The sequence below is a fragment of the Sphaeramia orbicularis genome, chromosome 1 (genome assembly GCF_902148855.1).
Source record: "Sphaeramia orbicularis chromosome 1, fSphaOr1.1, whole genome shotgun sequence".
Lineage (NCBI taxonomy): Eukaryota > Metazoa > Chordata > Actinopteri > Kurtiformes > Apogonidae > Sphaeramia > Sphaeramia orbicularis.
In genome coordinates, this window is record NC_043957.1 from 53,078,869 (window position 1) to 53,096,944 (window position 18,076).

At 37.5% G+C, this 18,076-nt stretch overlaps 1 protein-coding gene across 1 annotated transcript; it reads right to left on the reverse strand.

The window, feature by feature from the left end:
- Window positions 1-271: 271 nt before the first annotated feature.
- Window positions 272-16,277, reverse strand: LOC115424327 (target of Myb protein 1). The gene is made up of 15 exons (XM_030141527.1): window positions 16,067-16,277; window positions 13,423-13,507; window positions 13,086-13,164; window positions 12,089-12,238; window positions 10,628-10,762; window positions 10,404-10,544; window positions 8,730-8,846; window positions 6,019-6,152; window positions 3,564-3,606; window positions 3,271-3,406; window positions 2,752-2,821; window positions 1,272-1,347; window positions 1,103-1,162; window positions 966-1,005; window positions 272-867 (listed from the first exon to the last, which is right to left on the reverse strand). Exons 1-15 carry the CDS (start codon window positions 16,137-16,139, stop codon window positions 710-712), a joined length of 1,497 nt encoding a protein of 498 aa, XP_029997387.1. The 5' UTR covers window positions 16,140-16,277; the 3' UTR covers window positions 272-709.
- Window positions 16,278-18,076: the final 1,799 nt, after the last annotated feature.

Here is an 18,076-nt window from a genome sequence, read left to right on the forward strand (position 1 = left end):
GGTCTTAATATTTTAGTGACCAATGTAGATGTTACAAATCAGGTTTTCCAGGGAGCTCCTGTACTTCACCATGAGCATGGTGTTAACAAAAAGTATATGGAGAGACATTTGTTTATTTATTATTCAATCAAATAGATTTGCAACCAAAAAAGAGACTTGAGAGAACTGTTTCTTTCGTCTCTTTCATTCTAATATTTCTTTTTCATTCAATGATGGTTCTTTGTGCAATATTAGTTATGTAAAAGACAGGCTTCAGGGCATGTTCCTTTATATAAATGATGGCAAAAAATAAATAAATAAATAAATAAGAAAATCTAAAAAGAGGACAGCTGAAACATACTTTTAGGACAATAAGTCATTTATTCTCCTCTAAACAAAATCAAAGGCACATGACAGTGTGATACAAATATATTTTGTATATACTTCATTGTAAACAGTTCTTCAGCTTAAATTTTTTAACAACATAGTGATACATTTCATAAATACATATTGCATAAAGTCATTCATACTCATATAAGAAAACAAACAGCAGAATTAACAGAAATACTGCATTTCAAGTATGCAGTGAAATGATTAGGCAGCAGATTTGTAGTAAGTAGATGTGTCGTTTCATAGAAATTCTGATTTTGCACAGCATGTATGTGACTGAAGGTGTGATGGTGTATGTGTTATGTACCTTTACATCTACCTGATCCATTTGTTCCCAAATTCAAAGTGAAAAAAGCTGGTCATGTGATGTGTCTTGTTGCCGGGTAGATTGTTGGGGTGGCGGTCTGGATGTGGGGTAAGCTGCCACGCTATGAGGAGGTTCTACCTGGCCTCTGTGATCCACTGCCCTCGCCCGATCCTCCAGAAACTTATCAAACTCTTAAAAGGAAAAGTTATAGTTACATAGGCACGAACACACACATGCATAAAAATGAACAAAGACTGATTTAGTAAAACTACAAATACAACCAACGTACCTTCACTGCACACTCCCTCCGACACTGAAGACTGGTCCTCCTGCATTTCCAAACACAAAGATAACGGCCATGTCATATTATCATACCACTTATCATGCATCACATACTGTAGTTTTCATTTGAAACATATCACATACCATATCACAGGATAACCATCTGTCAATGTCATTCTGCACAGACTTCTTTGCTGGTTGCATCTGAATGGAAAAATTACCAAGAGAGTGATTATGTATTTTATGTATTTGTGTCATTAGTGTATTTTCATTTTTGTTAAATCAAAAGTGTCTGTTGCTATGTTATACACACCCCTCCTGTGACCTGCAACCTGGTGTCCAGTGCTCCTGCAAGACCCTCCACAGCTCCTGGGTCCTCATACTTCACACTACACACATAAAAAGCAATATTATCCCCCATGTTACTGTTAATTTACAAAGTATAGTACGATGCAAACTATGTTGCAATTTGTCATAGATTAGAATTGTAGCTGATTGTATTTCTGGATGAAGTGGGCTGTGTGAAGTGAAAATGGTGTTCCAAATCCTCCTAACCTCCAGTCTCATTCATCACAGTAATAGGAAGAATTTCTCTTAAAAATGCTGCTGTCACACACATTAAACCAGTGTTTTTCAACCTTGGGGTCGGGACACCACGTGGGGTTGCCTGGAATTCAAATGGGGTCGCCTGAAATTTCTAGTAATTGATAAAAAAAAAAACAACAACAACAAATTGATAAAAAATATATGGTGAGTTGAGAGAGACAATCCCAGTCCATAAAAGACGTGACAAACTGTGAAGCTGAAACTGAAGTACTGTGGTACTGTTTATCTTTCAAATCTTCATTGTGGTCAGTTTCAGATGCTGCAGCTCTTTCATAATTTACAGTTTGAGTTATTGTTTGTTCAGTATTAATTGTCAGCCTTGTAAATACAAGCTGGACTGACTGTACATATCCTGACCAAGGAAAATAAAATTCTCACTTTGTGGAGTAATCTACACCTGGCTTTTCTGCCTCCATCCATAATAATATACGTTATATAGTCTATAATAATCTAAAATTAATATTTATTTACAACATAGTATAGCAAACTATTACATGATCAAAACAAATTAATTTTAGCAAAAAAAAAAAAAAAGTCTCTGTTTTGAATGTCTGGGGTTGCCAGAAATTTGTGATGTTAAATGGGGTCACAAGCCAAAAGGGTTGGGAACCACTGCATTAAACAATGGTCTCCACCTTTGGCTTTTTTTTTTCCCTGACCACCTATGTATTGTAGATGACAGACCAACATTCTTTGCAATTTTGCATCGAGAAATCCTCTTTTTGAACTGAATGTCATTCTTCTCATAAAGTGCAGAACCTTAATCCATCCTTGTAAAGATTAATCCTTTGGTAGACTTTATTTTTAGTCATGATCCCTTACCCGTAACCAACTTTTCAGACAAATTTTGTCTTTTGTCAGCTTTTTTTTGAGCATGCTACAGGAATCAACATCTACATTTGTTTATATTTTCAAAATACGATTCATTTATTCAGGGACAACCTTGACCATTTTTTCTTTTATGTTCATTAACACATCAGAGATTTTTGTCTTTTTCAATGTGATTTTTTAAGACTGAATTGAATCTTGGGCCAAATTTAAAATGCAATATTTCAAATATTGTTAGTGAGTCTTGTAAGATTAAAAAAAAAAAAGAAAAGCTAAATAAAATGGTATATGGTTTTCATCCACTGCTTATGAAAGTGTGTATGTCATAAAGCTGTATAGGTGTCTTGGGAATCACTCACCTTTTCCTCTGCTCTGCCAAGGAGCTGCCTCTGGTCTGGGCAAACATGTCAAACTCCTCCTCTTCTACTTCTACATGACAGAACAAATAGCTTTTTTCATTTAGTAACACTTGAATGAAAAACTACTTTCCCTACCACTGATTGACACTAGCCATTAAGTTTGTCTTCTATTTTTCCTCTAAAATTATGTTACCTGTTGTTTACATAGTAATAACTCCACAACACATTTCAGCCAATAACATTAGAGGAGGATAATTGCCCTTCTTTACTCCCCTAATAAACTTTAAACCTTACACCAATCCCATTATAAAGTGCATTTTGGGAGATGGGAAAAACCCTTTTCTTTCTTTTTTTGATGCAGCTCATTATTTTTTTTAAAACAATCCCTGCTCATGTGATATCCAGACACAACATTCTCAATTCTGTCAGAAATACACCAGATCACAACATGAAGGTCAAAGCCCTGCTTCCTCGTGACTTTAACATACATGGTTTAGAAGTTCTGCACCGTTTACTCACTGTGGTTTGCTGCTTGCCTCTGATTGGCCCAAGTGCTGATTACTGGTTGGCTGGTTGTTGTGATGACAGCAGGTTGGCTGTGGGTTGACGGTTCAGAACTGAGGTCGATGAGACTTGGGCTGCTGACAGTGCTCGACTGGGAAAGACACAACCAAGTGGGTGTCAAATTCACTTTGTGTGTGGGTGATCTCATAGCTTAACTAATAATGACACACCTTTACACAATATGGTTTGAAACACAAAGAAGTTTATTCTCTACAAAAACAAAAAAAAAAGAGTGAGATTTGTCCTACCTGTTGCGTAGCTGTAGTCTGTGCTTTGTTAAGTCTGTCAAACCTGAAACATATTCAATATGACTTAATTCAACATATTCAATATGACTTAATTCAACATATTCAATATGACATTTTCACATTTGAAAGTCTAAACCACGGGTGTCAAAGACATTTCTTCCAGGGGGTGCATTCAGCCCAATTGGATCTCAAGTGGACTGGACCAGTAAAATAACAGCATTATAACCTACAAATAATGACAACTTTTTCTCTTTGTTTTAGTGCGATAAAAAAAATTAAATTATGAAAACATTTACATTTACAAACTATCCTTTAACAAAAAACATGTGAATAACCTGACAAAACTGAAATTTGTAAGAAAAATAAGTGCGGTTTTAACAATAATATGTCTCAACTTATCATTTATACATGTGTATTACACACAATGTTACACAAACATGTGGTAACAAGCAGAATATTGGTAAAAATTTGGATTTTGGAACTAAAATAAGACCTAACCTCATTAAATTTCTCATTTGCTCAAGTCATAGCTCATTGCTTCTTGTAGTTTTTCGAGGCTCAACTGGACTAGTTGTGCTTCAAAAGAGCAAAACTAGTCCAGTTGAACCTAGAACCTATAAAAATGGAGTTGTCACTATTTACAGATTATTATTACTATTATTTTACCATAGATCATATTGGTCTGTATGTGGAACATAAACTAAAATGAGTTTGACACCCTTGATTGTTAATATCTTCAGTGTAATTTTTGCACTTCACAAATTCAACATGCGGGCCAGATTGGACCCTTTTAGTGGGCCAGTTTTGGCTCCCAGGCCGCATGTTTGAGACCCTTTGTCTAAACCAAAGTCAAATCCCATTGTATAAAATTGAAATGTTTAGTTTTTTTGTCACTATACTTTTGGAAATGGACTTAAAGGTAGGGTAGGAGATCTTGGAAAAACAGTTCGAGCAAGCTACATTTTGAAAATACACGATTCAAAAGTCCAAAGCCCTTTCTTCAGACATCTTTAACAACTCTGCATGACTTACCTATATCCTGCTGTCATCATCATCTACCTGTACTCTTTTGACTCTTTTGTTTGGCTTACAGCACAACTTTGATATTGAGATGGTATTTACTTGATTCACTTCTAACCAAAGAACCTTTATTTATACAGTGTATATGGGTCAGTATCACTATAAGGCGCCTTTCAGACTTAAAAATGTAAAAAAAAAATTCTTGAGATTTTCACTTATCTTTATGTTCAATGTGTTAAGTCGACTGTAGGCTGTTAGAAATGCATCCTGGTCAAGCACCCACATTTTTAATACATTTTTTCTAAGCACACAAAGTACAAGCAGACCACAAAATATGAAAATATGTCCACCCCGTCACCGACAAATACACGTAAAAATAAGTGACAGGGTGAATAGTTTTGGCTAACATTAGCATTTAATGACCACATGTCAGACCTTGAGTTGGCAAAGTAGGTCATATTTGAAGAGGACGGTGTAATGTTCAACAAATATCTTTTGAATTTCTGAAAAGTTTTATATTAACTTATATTTTGTGGTGACTGGGTAGACATACTTAACCACATCTAAGTCCAAACACAAAATGATTAAAAAAAAAAAAAAAAATTAAATATAAATGTAAATACTAAATGCTGTCATCGACTGTGTTTCCACCTCCAATGAAGACACTCCAGATTAATAAAGAGGTGATTCCCCCAAAATGACAGGGTGGACAGCAATTTCAAGACACATGTAGAATATTAAATATTATTATGACAAAAAAATCTACATAATCGAAATTACTTGTTTTATCGAAAAACTTGTTGAGAATAATGACAACATCTAAAAAGTATTTCCTTTTTTTTTTTTTTTTTTTTTCATTTAAACACTTGTCAAACTCACTTAAAGTTAGAAGGACAGTGTGAGGGAACATGCAGAAATCAGGTGCATTCCCTCAAAGAACATTGTTTGAAATAACAAAATCACATTTCAAGGGGTTTAAAATTGTGCTGATATATGTGCAAGTGTTTGCCCATTCATAATAAATCCCCAGAATTTCATTATTTGGCAATGTGTTCATGGTGACAGTTAGATTCTGCTAGAGGACACCAAAGGCACCCTATAGTGATATTGACCCCTATTTAAACTCAGAATATCTGAAAGCTAATCGATCACTCAATTGAAACAGAATCACACAGTAGTGGGAGTATTTCTACAACATTTCTGACTAACAAAGCATCACATTTTTGTTTGATCCAGACCAAGATCACCCCCTTTGGTCTTCCTAAACTTCAGCAGTTGGTTCCATGGAAAAAAGTCTGAAAATCTGGACCAAACAAGCTGTGAAAGTACCCTTATCTATGGTGAGGAATATAAATGACCTACAGTATGACCAAGATACAACATATGCTTTTAACTCACTCAAACTGTACATTTTTCCAACTAAGTAAAGACACACCTGTCATAACGAATGAAAGCATTGTTGAGGTCATCGTTGACCACCAGCAGCTCTTCGACAAAACCTTCATCCAGCAGTTGAGGAATGAGCTCTACCACACGAGTCTGCATGTTCTTACACACTGAGTACAGCTGCTACTTGGAAAGAAAGAGAGAGAGAGAGAGAGAGTAGTTAAATAATACAGGCTGATAAAGGTCTGTATACACTTCAACACAATGGTTCAGTAGGTGGTGGTTGGATCACTCTTTGTAAACACAAACTGCAGGATGGACACAGATAGCTTCTTTATGAACATTTCCTCATTCATTTTTTGTAGTAAATTTGCTGTAATATCCAGGTAATACTGTGAGAAATTATTGTAGGTAATTCATTTATCACACAGGGGTAGTTTGTTTATCTGTTTCACTAGTTTCAGCTACTTCCTGTAGCCTTTGTCAGAAGCGTCACATGATGTTGCTGTGACGTGTCTTATTGAGGTTTTGCACAAACGTCACATGATCACGTGGTTTTCTGTTTACGACGCCATATTGGTAGGCAAGCTTTCCTTGGATTGTACAACGTGTTAAACAATGGACCTGCTAAACTCCTGTGTTTATTACTTAGCTTTCACCAGTTATAAGTTAGGCAGAAAGACCGCTCGGTTCCACTGGTAGCAGTGGTGGTTCTGTTCTGCCGACCGCTGTTTATAGTTATTACCGCAGTTATCGTAGCTTCTCAGTATAGTTAGCCTGCGTGGTACGGTGATGAAGACCCCTTTAAACCTACCAGGAGGGCTTCCCCTGGCCTATCACCCTATAGAGACAGAGTGATTGTGGATCTACCTGCTTCCTTGGCCGGTGATGGCAGCCAGAGTTTCCTCAGCTGGGTGAAGCAGCTGGAAGTGGCAGTCGGAGCTACGGCGGGCGACACTGGTGAGTTCAGTGGGGAGCTGGTGACAATACTCCCCACCCATCTGTGCAAGTCTGCTTTTCTACTATGGGACAGCCTTCCCGATGCGGTCAAGTCAAATTATGCGGCCGTGAAAGAGAAGATGGGATCGGCACAGAGACAGTTAATGGACTGTTTTAGAGCTAACATATCGGCTCGTTCACGAGTTCCGGGGGAGAGCCTGGAGGTGTACGCAGCTGATGTGAGCCGGCTGGTAGCTGGTACTCATGTTTTTGCCTCTGAGTTGCCCGTGCATCACTGTTGTTGGTAAACATTGAAACTCATCTATGGTGCCTTTATCACAAGCAGACATACTCGCAACTAACAAAACACGCAAACACAAGTCCAAAGAAAAACACAATATAAAGCAACAGTTCTGACTTTCTGGATCCAGATAGCGTGCCTACCAATATAGCGGTGTAAACAACAATCACATGACCAGTGACGTCAGCTGCAAGTCCTCAATAGGTTGCTCAGGAGGATTGGCCAGACAGCAGGTGATAGCAGCTGATAAATGACTAACCTACAATAATTTTATGTGGAAGACAGTATGAGCCTTTACCAGATTGCGAGAAATTACCTATAGACAGTCAAGCCAAAAAAAGTTCCCACCTGGATTTAACTAAGTAAATAGTTGAGATCCTTCCATTGGATAAGTACTGCAGTGATAAATATGCGTCAGCTGCAACAAGTTCATTAACCCTTTAACTGATGCAGTGAATAGGTTCTAATCTCTGAAACATCTATCAGTTTGATAAAGAGAATAAAGATTGGACTGTGTTTCAATGGAGAAAAGGTCTGATGAGTCCAGATTGACCCAGTTCCAGAGTGATGGGTGTATCAGGGTGAGAAGAGAGGTGGATGGAGTGATTACCCATCATGCCTAGGGCCTACAGTACAAGCCTGTGAGTCAGTGCTGTGATCTAGGGTTGCTTCAGCTGGTCAGGTTTAGGTTCAGCATGGAGATAAAATGTTGTGACATTGGAAAAGGAACATTGGAAACAATGCTGCAGTAAATGTGTGCCATTAGCAAAGTCTAAAGGTGGTCTGTAATAAAAGATTAAGTGAAAATCAGAGATGGAGGCGAGAAATAATGTAACCCAAAGAACAGAAAAACAGTTACTGTCACATCTGCTCCCAGACAGTAGTGTCTTTTTGTGTTGTCCTGTCATTTCCTGTTTTATTTTGGCATCCTCCCTCCTGTGTCCTGTCTGGTGTCTTTACTTCCTGTTCCCTCCTTTCCCACTCATGTGGTTACCTTACCCTGCCCTAATGTGTTTCACCTGTGTCTCGTTGTCTCCCTCTCCCAGTGTGTATATATACCATGTGCTTTCTCCTTCAGTTTGCATTCTTCTGTTGTGAGATACCTACCCTCATTTTGTTCCCGTCTGCCTGTTTTCCTGAGCCTCACCTATCCCCTGCCAGTACCTCTGCCTCCTCGTTTTGACCCGAGCCTGTCATGTCGGTACATCTGCTCGGAACCCCTGTTTGAACCCGTCTATCTGGCTTTTGACCACACATCTGTCCCTCACCTGCGACTTGAGATTTCCTGCGCACACCCTAATACATCGGACGTCTGTTTGAATCCTCATTTTTCTGTAATCTTTAATAAACCTTTTTTGTGAACTTTGATTCTGTCTGCTGGTTCTGCACTTGGGTTCTTACTCCTGTATTCAGTTTTTGACAAATTACTTGTTTATAAATGGAAAAGTTGGACCACATATTTGTCCAGTGTGATTAAACTATTTGGATACAGTAAACACTGTGCTGTTTCAGACACACACCTGTAGCAGCTCAGTGTCATCCTGCTGACTTTGTCCAGGTATAACCTCATTCAACATCTCAGACATCACAGTGAGATTTCCCTTCACAAGTGCCAACTCCCTTCGCAACTTCTGTTCCTGGACATACACACACAAAAAAACATAAATTATGAAGCTGAATAAACATATTTGGGTGCTTCTATGAAACTGGTCCATAAAAACAGGACATCGGGGCTAAAAATTCAAACCAGATGTAGACTAATGTTATGAAACAAGTGTGGAAGCACTTTGGGTCTATTTTAAAAATAAATATTTACTGAGATAAAAGAGAAACTATTTTTCAGATAAAACACATTTTTATATATTTTTTTATATTTTTTTTTATTTAAAAAAATCCACAAGTAACAAGATAAAAAGGACATGAAAATCACGCGCTACTATTTTTTTGGAATATCTTTTTATTCTCTCACAGGTACATTTTGGGAATTGAACTAATTATGCAAGGCACACAAATGATCCCTATTGCAAAATCACTCACAATTTATTTGTTTAAATAGGCAGGTTCTGCATGTAACGCAAGTGGACACAATGGGTTACCTGGAATGATACTGCCGATTCATGAAAAACCTGCATATCTGGATTACAAAAACCACTAAGATAATCAAATTTAACCTCCTGAGACCCAGGAAATGTCAGCAAAGTACCAGCTTTATTGGAAACATCATGATGCAACAGTTTTTTCAGATGCAGTTTTTCAAATTTTTATGGAATGTCCTTTGTGGTGGACAGTTTTCTTTTCTTTTTTTGTATAAAGTTTGTGAAACTCTTGTCCACAAATGTGGACAAAAAACCCATAGCTGGGTCTTAGCTGAGGTTAACACACTGTCTATTTATAGTGGTATATAAGACCATTTACAGCCATGTTTTCCAGATCAAATGCACTGACACCTAGGTAGCATTTCCTGTTCCAGTTTTACTCCTGTTTTGGCCCTAATATTTTATTAAAAATTCATTAATTTTGGGATGGCTCAGAGCAAGAGTAAAATTTTTTTGCATTTATCTGGGGTCATCATCAGGTACATTCTGGGGGGAAATATGTCTAAATTTCTCTTTTATTATTGGGTCTAAAAAAGCTGGCAAAGTGCCAGCTACCAAAATAAACCCAGTTTCATAGAAGCACCCATTTCTAAGCCTTATTAATGCTGTGTTCAACATTTTATCACTGATTATAGAGTGTAGCTACACAATAGAGAGAAATACAAGTGACAAAATTACAGGGCACACTTCAAATGTTGCTGCAGTTCGACAAAGAGATGGGAAAAGAGTTCCGCTCATTACATAGTCACATAAAATCTAATTTCTAAATTGCACTAATTAATCAGAGCAGCTTATTATCAGATCAGGGCAACAATAGCCTTTTATAAAATATCAGACAGCACCCTAAGCAAAATTAAAATGCATCAGTTCTTTAATTTCATCTACACATTTAAACTTGCAGTCATGTGTGAATTATGTGAACCATGATTTATATGTTATCAAAACTTCTCAACACCAACATCTGAGTAAACACTGATGATCTGCTTTTGTTTTGGAATCAAAAAGGTCAGAAGTAAAAGTGACAAACATATTATCCTTTCAAAGCATTTATCTTATTTTTTTGTGAACAGAACATAACTGATGTGTTTTCAATGGTACCTGTTCTGTAGAGAGGGAAACTGGTCCATCCCTGGGCTGTACTGGAGGTGAAATGGTTTGACTAGAGGGGCTCTGCTGCTGTGTCTGAGCTGGATGTGCTGTGGTAGGGGTCACATCATGAGTCCCATTTTCTGGGATGCTCTGTGAGAACAGGGCAAGGAGATTAGAGATAGAAATGTAGGCATGCATCTAACTCTGTATGTATGTTAGCTCTGTGGACTCACCCTGTGTGGAGTGTGGATGGGGGACAGAGCATCCAGATCTGTCATGGGGAACTCCAGACCTCGTTTCCTCAGGTCATCATATACATGTACCACCCCCACCAGGGAGGGAGCACTACGAAATGCATCAGCCCAAGACTGTGCATGACAAAACAAGATTAAAAATGTATAGCTAATGAATTCATATTGATCACATACAGGTAAAAACAAAGTTGCATTTGACAAATTAATTGTGGCACAAAATAGGTGACAAGGGAAACAACAAGGTGACAAAACTAAAAGAAAGAGTCCCTCAGGACCAGACTATCAGATGTTATCATTCCTGGTAATGTGTCTACACAAAGTTTTGACTGCATGGCAGAGCAAGGCCAAAGGCATGGAGTCAACATTGAGGAGGCAGCAGAAAATAAATCTGGATGGATGGATGGATGGAATATAGACGGTTATACACTGGAAAACATAAAATCTTACAAAGTGTATTTTTCTCATTTCTAGTCAAAATATCTCATCACACTTAAAATAAAACATAAACATGTAAAGAGCACCTTTTCAGTGAGATATAAGAACTTATTTTTAGGCAATGGATCTTGAAAATCTTATTTCAAAAAATCCTACCAAGATAATTTTCACTTGTTCCATTGGCAGATTTTTTGCTTAAATTAAGCAAAAAAAAAATCTTGAATTAAGCAAATGACAGTTTTTCCTTTGTTTTTCTTTCTTTCCTCAAATCCTTTTCTATTTGGTCAGGTTACTACAAACCTGCATTTGTTTAGTCATTACACTGCAAAAATTAAAATCTTACTAAGTGTATTTTTTCTCATTTCTAGTCAAAATATCTCATCACACTTAAAATTAGACATAATCACCCAAAGAGTAACTTTCCAGTGACATATCAGAACTTATTTTTAGACAATAGATCTTGAAATCTTACCAAGATAATTTTCACTTGTTCCATTAGCAGATTTTAATTCAAGATTTTTTTTTTGCTTAATTCAAGCAAAAAATCTGGAGCAAGTGAAAATTATCTTGGTAAGATTTTTTGAAATAAGATTTTCAAGATTTACTGCCTAAAAATAAGCTCTTATATCTTACTGAAAAGTTACTCTTCAGGCGATTATGTCTTATTTTAAGTGTGATGAGACATTCTGACGAGAAATGAGAAAAATACACTTGGTAAGATTTTGATTTTTGCAGTGTAATGACTAAACAAATGCAGGCTTGTAGTAACCTGACCAAATAGAAACAAAAAGGAAACAAAGGAAAAATTGCTATTTCAAAATAAAATTCCATTGCTCCCTCCAAATGTATGATCATTATTCTTGTAACAGGGGACTGGCTGTATAAAGCTGGTTGATAACAGCTCTGAGTACAGCACAGGTGAAAAAGTAAGCAAAACCAAGCAATCCAAACTTAGGTTCTTTTACACTGCCCAATCATGTCAGTGCTATGAGGAAATCCACATACCTGTATGAGGCTGAGCACCCTGTCATGGAGGGCAGTAGGGGGGTTGTATTTGGGCAAAATGGAACGGACCAAAACCCCTTCAACAAACTCCTGTGATGCCACCAGAACATGGAAGCGGTGTCCACAGTTCTTCACACAGGCCTCGAGAACCTGAAACAAAAGTGTAAATATAAGACATCTCTCAAGGTGTTCCAGATTAAAGGGTTCATATTTTGCTAAACCCACTTTTATTAGTCTTTGGTACATTTATTTGTGTATTTGGACCCTAATAGTTCATAAAGTTTGAATTTGAACCCTCCAGGTGCTGCACAGCTATCTTTATATTCATTTTGGCAAAAATCGAGTGGATTTCTACGACCTGTTTTAATTCCTTCTTAATTTGTTACGTCTATAACTAGTTACGTCACGACATTTGCACACATAAGGTCAAGACTTCTCATGAACATTTCTCGAGTACGACATAATTGTTTATCAGCAGTAGCGGTTGTAGTCCATACTGAAAATATGTCCAAACTTCAAGCAGATTTCCTAAAATGTTCAGTTATTGGTCAAACGGGACAAAACAACACAGCCAACAACCTGGAGGGGTTGGGGTGCGAAGTGGTTCATTTGCATTTAAAGGGCCAGCGCTCAAAACCACCTTTCTGGCGTCAATACTCAGAAATAGGGTTGAAGATGGACCTGTGGAGTTGAATTAATGAAAAATTCAAGTCCAAGCATAGCATTTACAGTTTATGTAGACCACAGGGAAATGTTTTAAAATGCATAATTACATTTATAAAAAAAAAAAAGCAAAATATCACTCCTTTAAAACTCTTTTCCAAAGCTGTCAGTATGCACACGAAGAATCTGAATGTTTATTTAGCTGTTGTGTTAGGCCTGTTAATCATCACAAGGGTTAATCTGGTGTTCAAACTGCTTTCTTACACTACGCCTTTCACAACTCTAAACAAACTGAATGCATTTTACCCACCATCCTGTGCAGATGAGTACTTACAGTAAGCGCTAACATGATCTCTCTGAAGTTCTTGTTTCCAACAATTCTCTTCTTAATAGCTTTAACTGCATCCCTTGGCCTGGGTATAAAAAAATGACTTTGCATTAGATGATCCATGTAACACTTATATTCAAGAAAAAAAGCAATGATGAGTACCATTGAAAAGACAGAGCAATAGATGGGTTAGAATTTTTTGGTGGCTAATGTCTCCAATGATAAATACCTATCTTATTTTATTTACCAGTAATCACGATTTTAACATGTAAATAGATGTATATATGATAACATAGGAATCTTCATCTCCAGTCAGATCACAACAGAAGATTGTTGAACCCACCCATCGTCAGTCTCATTGATGATGTCACAGATCTCCATGTTGAGGCCCCAGTCCTCCGACTGCTGGGCACCACTGGTCGCTCGCTCTGTCAACACAGAGCTGAACGTGTAATCATGCACTAATACAAACCAATATCTAGGTGTGAAGGTTTTTTTTTTTTTTTATATTGTTGGACACTTAAGATAAAACCACATAGTCTTTCGTTCATAACATCACAACAACTCACAACAGAAATGTTTAAAAATGTCCTACAGTTTCAAATGTCATACAGTGGCTTACATTCATAGATCTGGAAGAAATTGTATTGGTTGTATCCCAGAAGAAAGGTTGGAGGGTGTTTATTCTCTCTTACTTTGAAAAGCTGCCCCAGAGCTACATTTATCATTTCGCAATAATTTCTCAGTGTGTGTAATACTCCTCCTGATGGTTGTGTAAAAGCTGTTGTCCCTTTAATGACTAAATTCCATTCTTTAAGACTCTGTGTGGGAGGCCTGAAGGCAAGTATTTAAGAAAGCCAGCCGTGACCTGAAACATACCCTGTTTCACTCCTGTTCCAAATGACTAATAAACACAATTGAATCATGAGGGGGGTATTCAGATTTACTTTACTGAAGGAAAAGTATTAACTGAAAACTGTGAAAATCCTCCACTTCATGTAGTAGTAATGCATTGAAATCCGTACTTCAGAAAAGTATGTTTCATCATCAAAATGTGCTTAAACCATGAAAATTGCATGTGAGAGTCACGTGACCACCGCGAGGGATGCAGTAGCTTTTCACCACAGCTCCGTAGTTCCCCTCCTTAAATTTCAATATCTTGGTCGAAGTTTTTTGTTTTTTTTTAAGTCTTAGATGAAAAGTGCATATGGATACTGTGCAGTGTTTTACTACTATAACTTATTTAATTCAATACACACCTTATGTTTATCACAACATTGGATTATTTCATTCACAGTCTTTTTTTTGTTTGTTTGTTTGTTTGCCTCATATTCATTTCAGTTGTAGTGCTGAATATTAAACTGTTCATTTGATTAGTTAGATTTTTTTGTCATTAAAATATTTCAAGTATTGCATGTATACGAACACTATGGGATAACTATTTGTCAAACTAATCTCATCTTTATGCATCACTGGGCTTAGTTCATGGGAGTTTTCTTTTTGTATGTCCTATATATGTTTCTTTTTGTGTTATTATGTTGTTGTTTTTTCCTGTTTATTCATTGCTTCACTATTTGGCCCCAAACATAAGTTTCTGGATTCATCTTCAAGTATTTTACACTCTCCACCTGTACATGTTCAAGGTTGAGCTCATTTGAACTACTTTGTACACTAGTACGTAGTTCAAGCCACATCATGCATCATATTCTGTAAGATCATTTTATGTGTGTGGCATCACTATCCTGTGAGAACCAAGTGTCTCTGTGCATGAGTTAAAAAAAAAAGTATTTCCAGGGGATTTTAAATGAGCTTATTTATCTTAAGGAGAAGTTAGGCTTTCAAGGGATGGGAAGTGGATGAAAAATTGTAATAAGGAATTAAGATAAAGCTGTCAAATACGGTAAGTGTAGTGTAATAAAAAGTCCTATATTTTCCTTTAATGTATGCCACCACTGTAACCCAAATATAAAAATGTTTAATCTTTCTGACTGGAGCTACGGTATGGGGTGGTAATATGCAGCGTGAGAAATAGGCTGTCATCTTCAGTGTTTTTTCCACTAACCTATTTAACAATCAAAGCCAACTATTCTTTGCACTCCACTCCTCATGGACTCGTCATAAGCCTCTAAACTCCCTCCTTTTTACCCAAACCCCCATACTTCTCTGAAGCCTAAGCCCTGCATTTCTCAAAACACTCTCCTCCTTTCCTTGCATCCCCTCCCTGCCACCCTCCCTCCCTCTCACCCGTTCTCCTTCCCCAGCTCCCTCCACTTCATGTGACTGTCAGCTGCTCCTGTTCTGTTCGCCTCAAAAGGAGCTCAAGCCTCTCTTGACATTCATGTGTAAGACACTGAGTGGAGGAGATAAGAGGACGGAAGGCTTGACTCGAATGGGTGTGCAACATTTTTCTCACTACTCCTGGCTTATTATGATTACACATTTTCCAGGCATCCCCAGCTGACCTCAAAACCTTTTAATGAATGATGGTTTGGTTTTTCAGTGTCCTCAAAAAAAAAAAAAAAAAAAAAAAAAAAAACACCAGAAGCAAATAAATATAAAACTTGCTCTACATATCATATGACTAATTTAGGCTGTGAGAACACTTGTGCAAAAGGTGTGAATCTGCAACTTGACAAAATACATCACTGACTAAGGAAGTGAGAGAATCATCAAGTAGCTTCTATATCGTCGCTGATTGGCTAATGGAGTTGTCGTCTAAGTTAGAGGAACCAATAACACGGGAGAACGAGAGAAGTTAGTCCCGCCTCTGTATTGTCATTGGCTAAACGGACTTCTTCTTAACTTCTGTCAAATATTTACTGTTTAAATGGTATAAAAAGTAACAACAACAAAAAAAAATTATTAGATATGAAGCTATATCAGTGAGTTTATAAAAAATAAATGTGTGATTTGTGAAGTTCACAAATGATGAATACAACTACGGGTAGTTCAGGTAGCGACAGTTTAAAAAAGCAGCTGCGACTTACCGATCCTCTGACCAACGGGTGTAGAAAAAGGGTTTGCTATAAGGAACTCCATTTTTTCCCCGAGTGAAAACATCCTTAAAAATCAGCCGTGTCTCCTCAATAAGAAGTGTGTCGTTGAAATAGGGCTGCTGAGCTGAAATGAGCGGAGTTAGTTTGTGCTTTCCGTTGTGTGAGTGCCTCTGAGGTGCACTGGCTGGGTTAGCGCGGTCACGTGAAAACACACGGAGGCAGGAAACAGCAGACATCAAACACACACACACACACACACACACACACACACACACACACACACACACACACACACACACACACACACACACACACACTAGATCTGGGACGTCTCTTTAGTGTCAGTCCCAGAGGAGTTCTTATCTATGGTCAACAATAGGCTGATTCACATGTCTAAGTGATGGAATGTAGGTAAACTAACACTGTTATTCAATACTAACTTGCACTAAAGATGAAGACAAAAAGACAACAGTCACAAAGACAGACAGACAGACAGACAGACAGACAGACAGATAGATAGATAGATAGATAGATAGATAGATAGATAGATAGATAGATAGATAGATAGATAGATAGATAGATAGATAGATAGATAGATAGATAGATAGATAGATAGATAGATAGATAGATAGGCAGGCAGGCAGGCAGGCAGACAGGTAGGTAGGTAGGTAGTAGGCCTGTAACGATACACATACCGAACCGTTTCAGTTCACACCTGTTGGGTTTGGTACACAGCTGTACCGAAATGGCACAGTATGTTGAGAAAAAGAAAAAGGAACGAAAGACGTTGTTTGATGCGGAACTTTTAATCCGTGCAAGTTCTACACGGACATATTGAACGACGCACACATTGACTCAAAATACGAAATAGCAGCTGATATAAGATTAAAAAAAAAAATGATGTGAACCTGGAAGGAAGAGACTGGAGACCCTCCACCATTATTACAGTCCCGTTTGGGCTCACTGACAACAACGGGGAAACAGACGTTAATAAGATGGACGTTGTTTACTGCCTAAGAGCTATGGTAGTTCTAAAACACTTACACCTGCTCTGTCTGTCTGTCTGTCTCTCACACACACACGCTGTATAACAGAGGAATAGAACCCGGAGTTGGACGTTGAAAGTATATAACATTTCACTTTCGTTTCACACCAGTGTTAGTTTCGTTAGTTATGGACCCCCCCCACCCCCCTGGCTCTGACCAAAAAACAAGCAAACGAACCATTCCCCCAGCAAATCGCACCCTGCACGCGCGCGCAAGTAACAAAGTGGCCTAAACAGTTTGTTAGCTGTCCTAAAATAAATAATTTGGTTAATTTTTTGTTGTCATTGTTGCTCTTCAGTTTGTTCAAAGAGAATACCAGTTTGTCCTCTTGTTAATGTTGCACTTCATGTGGAATTTTTTTGGTATTTTTATGCAGAATGTGAACTGACAGAACTGTGATTAGATTTTTGTTTGTTCAAAACTACCTTTCAGGGAAAAGTGCAATACTAAAGTTTAAAATACAGTTAGTAATATTAATAATTCATTTTATTTTCTATTTGATTTATAGCAGCAGAATTATATTCCTGTTTTTCTATATTCTATTGTGTCCAAAAATTGGGGGAAAATTTAGCAAAAATTCATAAATGTATTAAAGACATTTTTAGGGGTTTTCTTTCTTCCCGTACCGAACCGAAAAAAAAAAAAAAACGAACTGTGGCTTTGAAAACCGAAAACGTACCGAACCGAAAATTTTGTGTACCGTTACAGGCCTAGTAGGTAGGTAGGTAGGTAGGTAGGTAGGTAGGTAGGTAGGTAGGTAGGTAGGTAGGTAGATAGATAGATAGATAGATAGATAGATAGATAGATAGATAGATAGATAGATAGATAGATAGATAGATAGATAGATAGATAGATAGGCAGGCAGACAGACAGATAGGTTAAAATTGAATGAAACTTTAGACTTAGCCTATCATATCAAGGGTTTGTCTCCTTTTTGTACCTACCTGGCCCACTT

Bases quoted from the DNA above. Each gene is read 5' to 3' on its own strand.
- LOC115424327 (XM_030141527.1), bottom strand. From the start codon at position 16,139: ATGTTTTCACTCGGGGAAAAAATGGAGTTCCTTATAGCAAACCCTTTT. The intron at 13,508-16,066 runs GTAAGTCGCAGC...CTGTGTTGACAG, and splicing joins ACCCGTTGGTCAGAGGATCG to AGCGAGCGACCAGTGGTGCC. The intron at 12,239-13,085 runs GTAAGTACTCAT...CTTTTGTTTCAG, and splicing joins AGATCATGTTAGCGCTTACT to GTTCTCGAGGCCTGTGTGAA.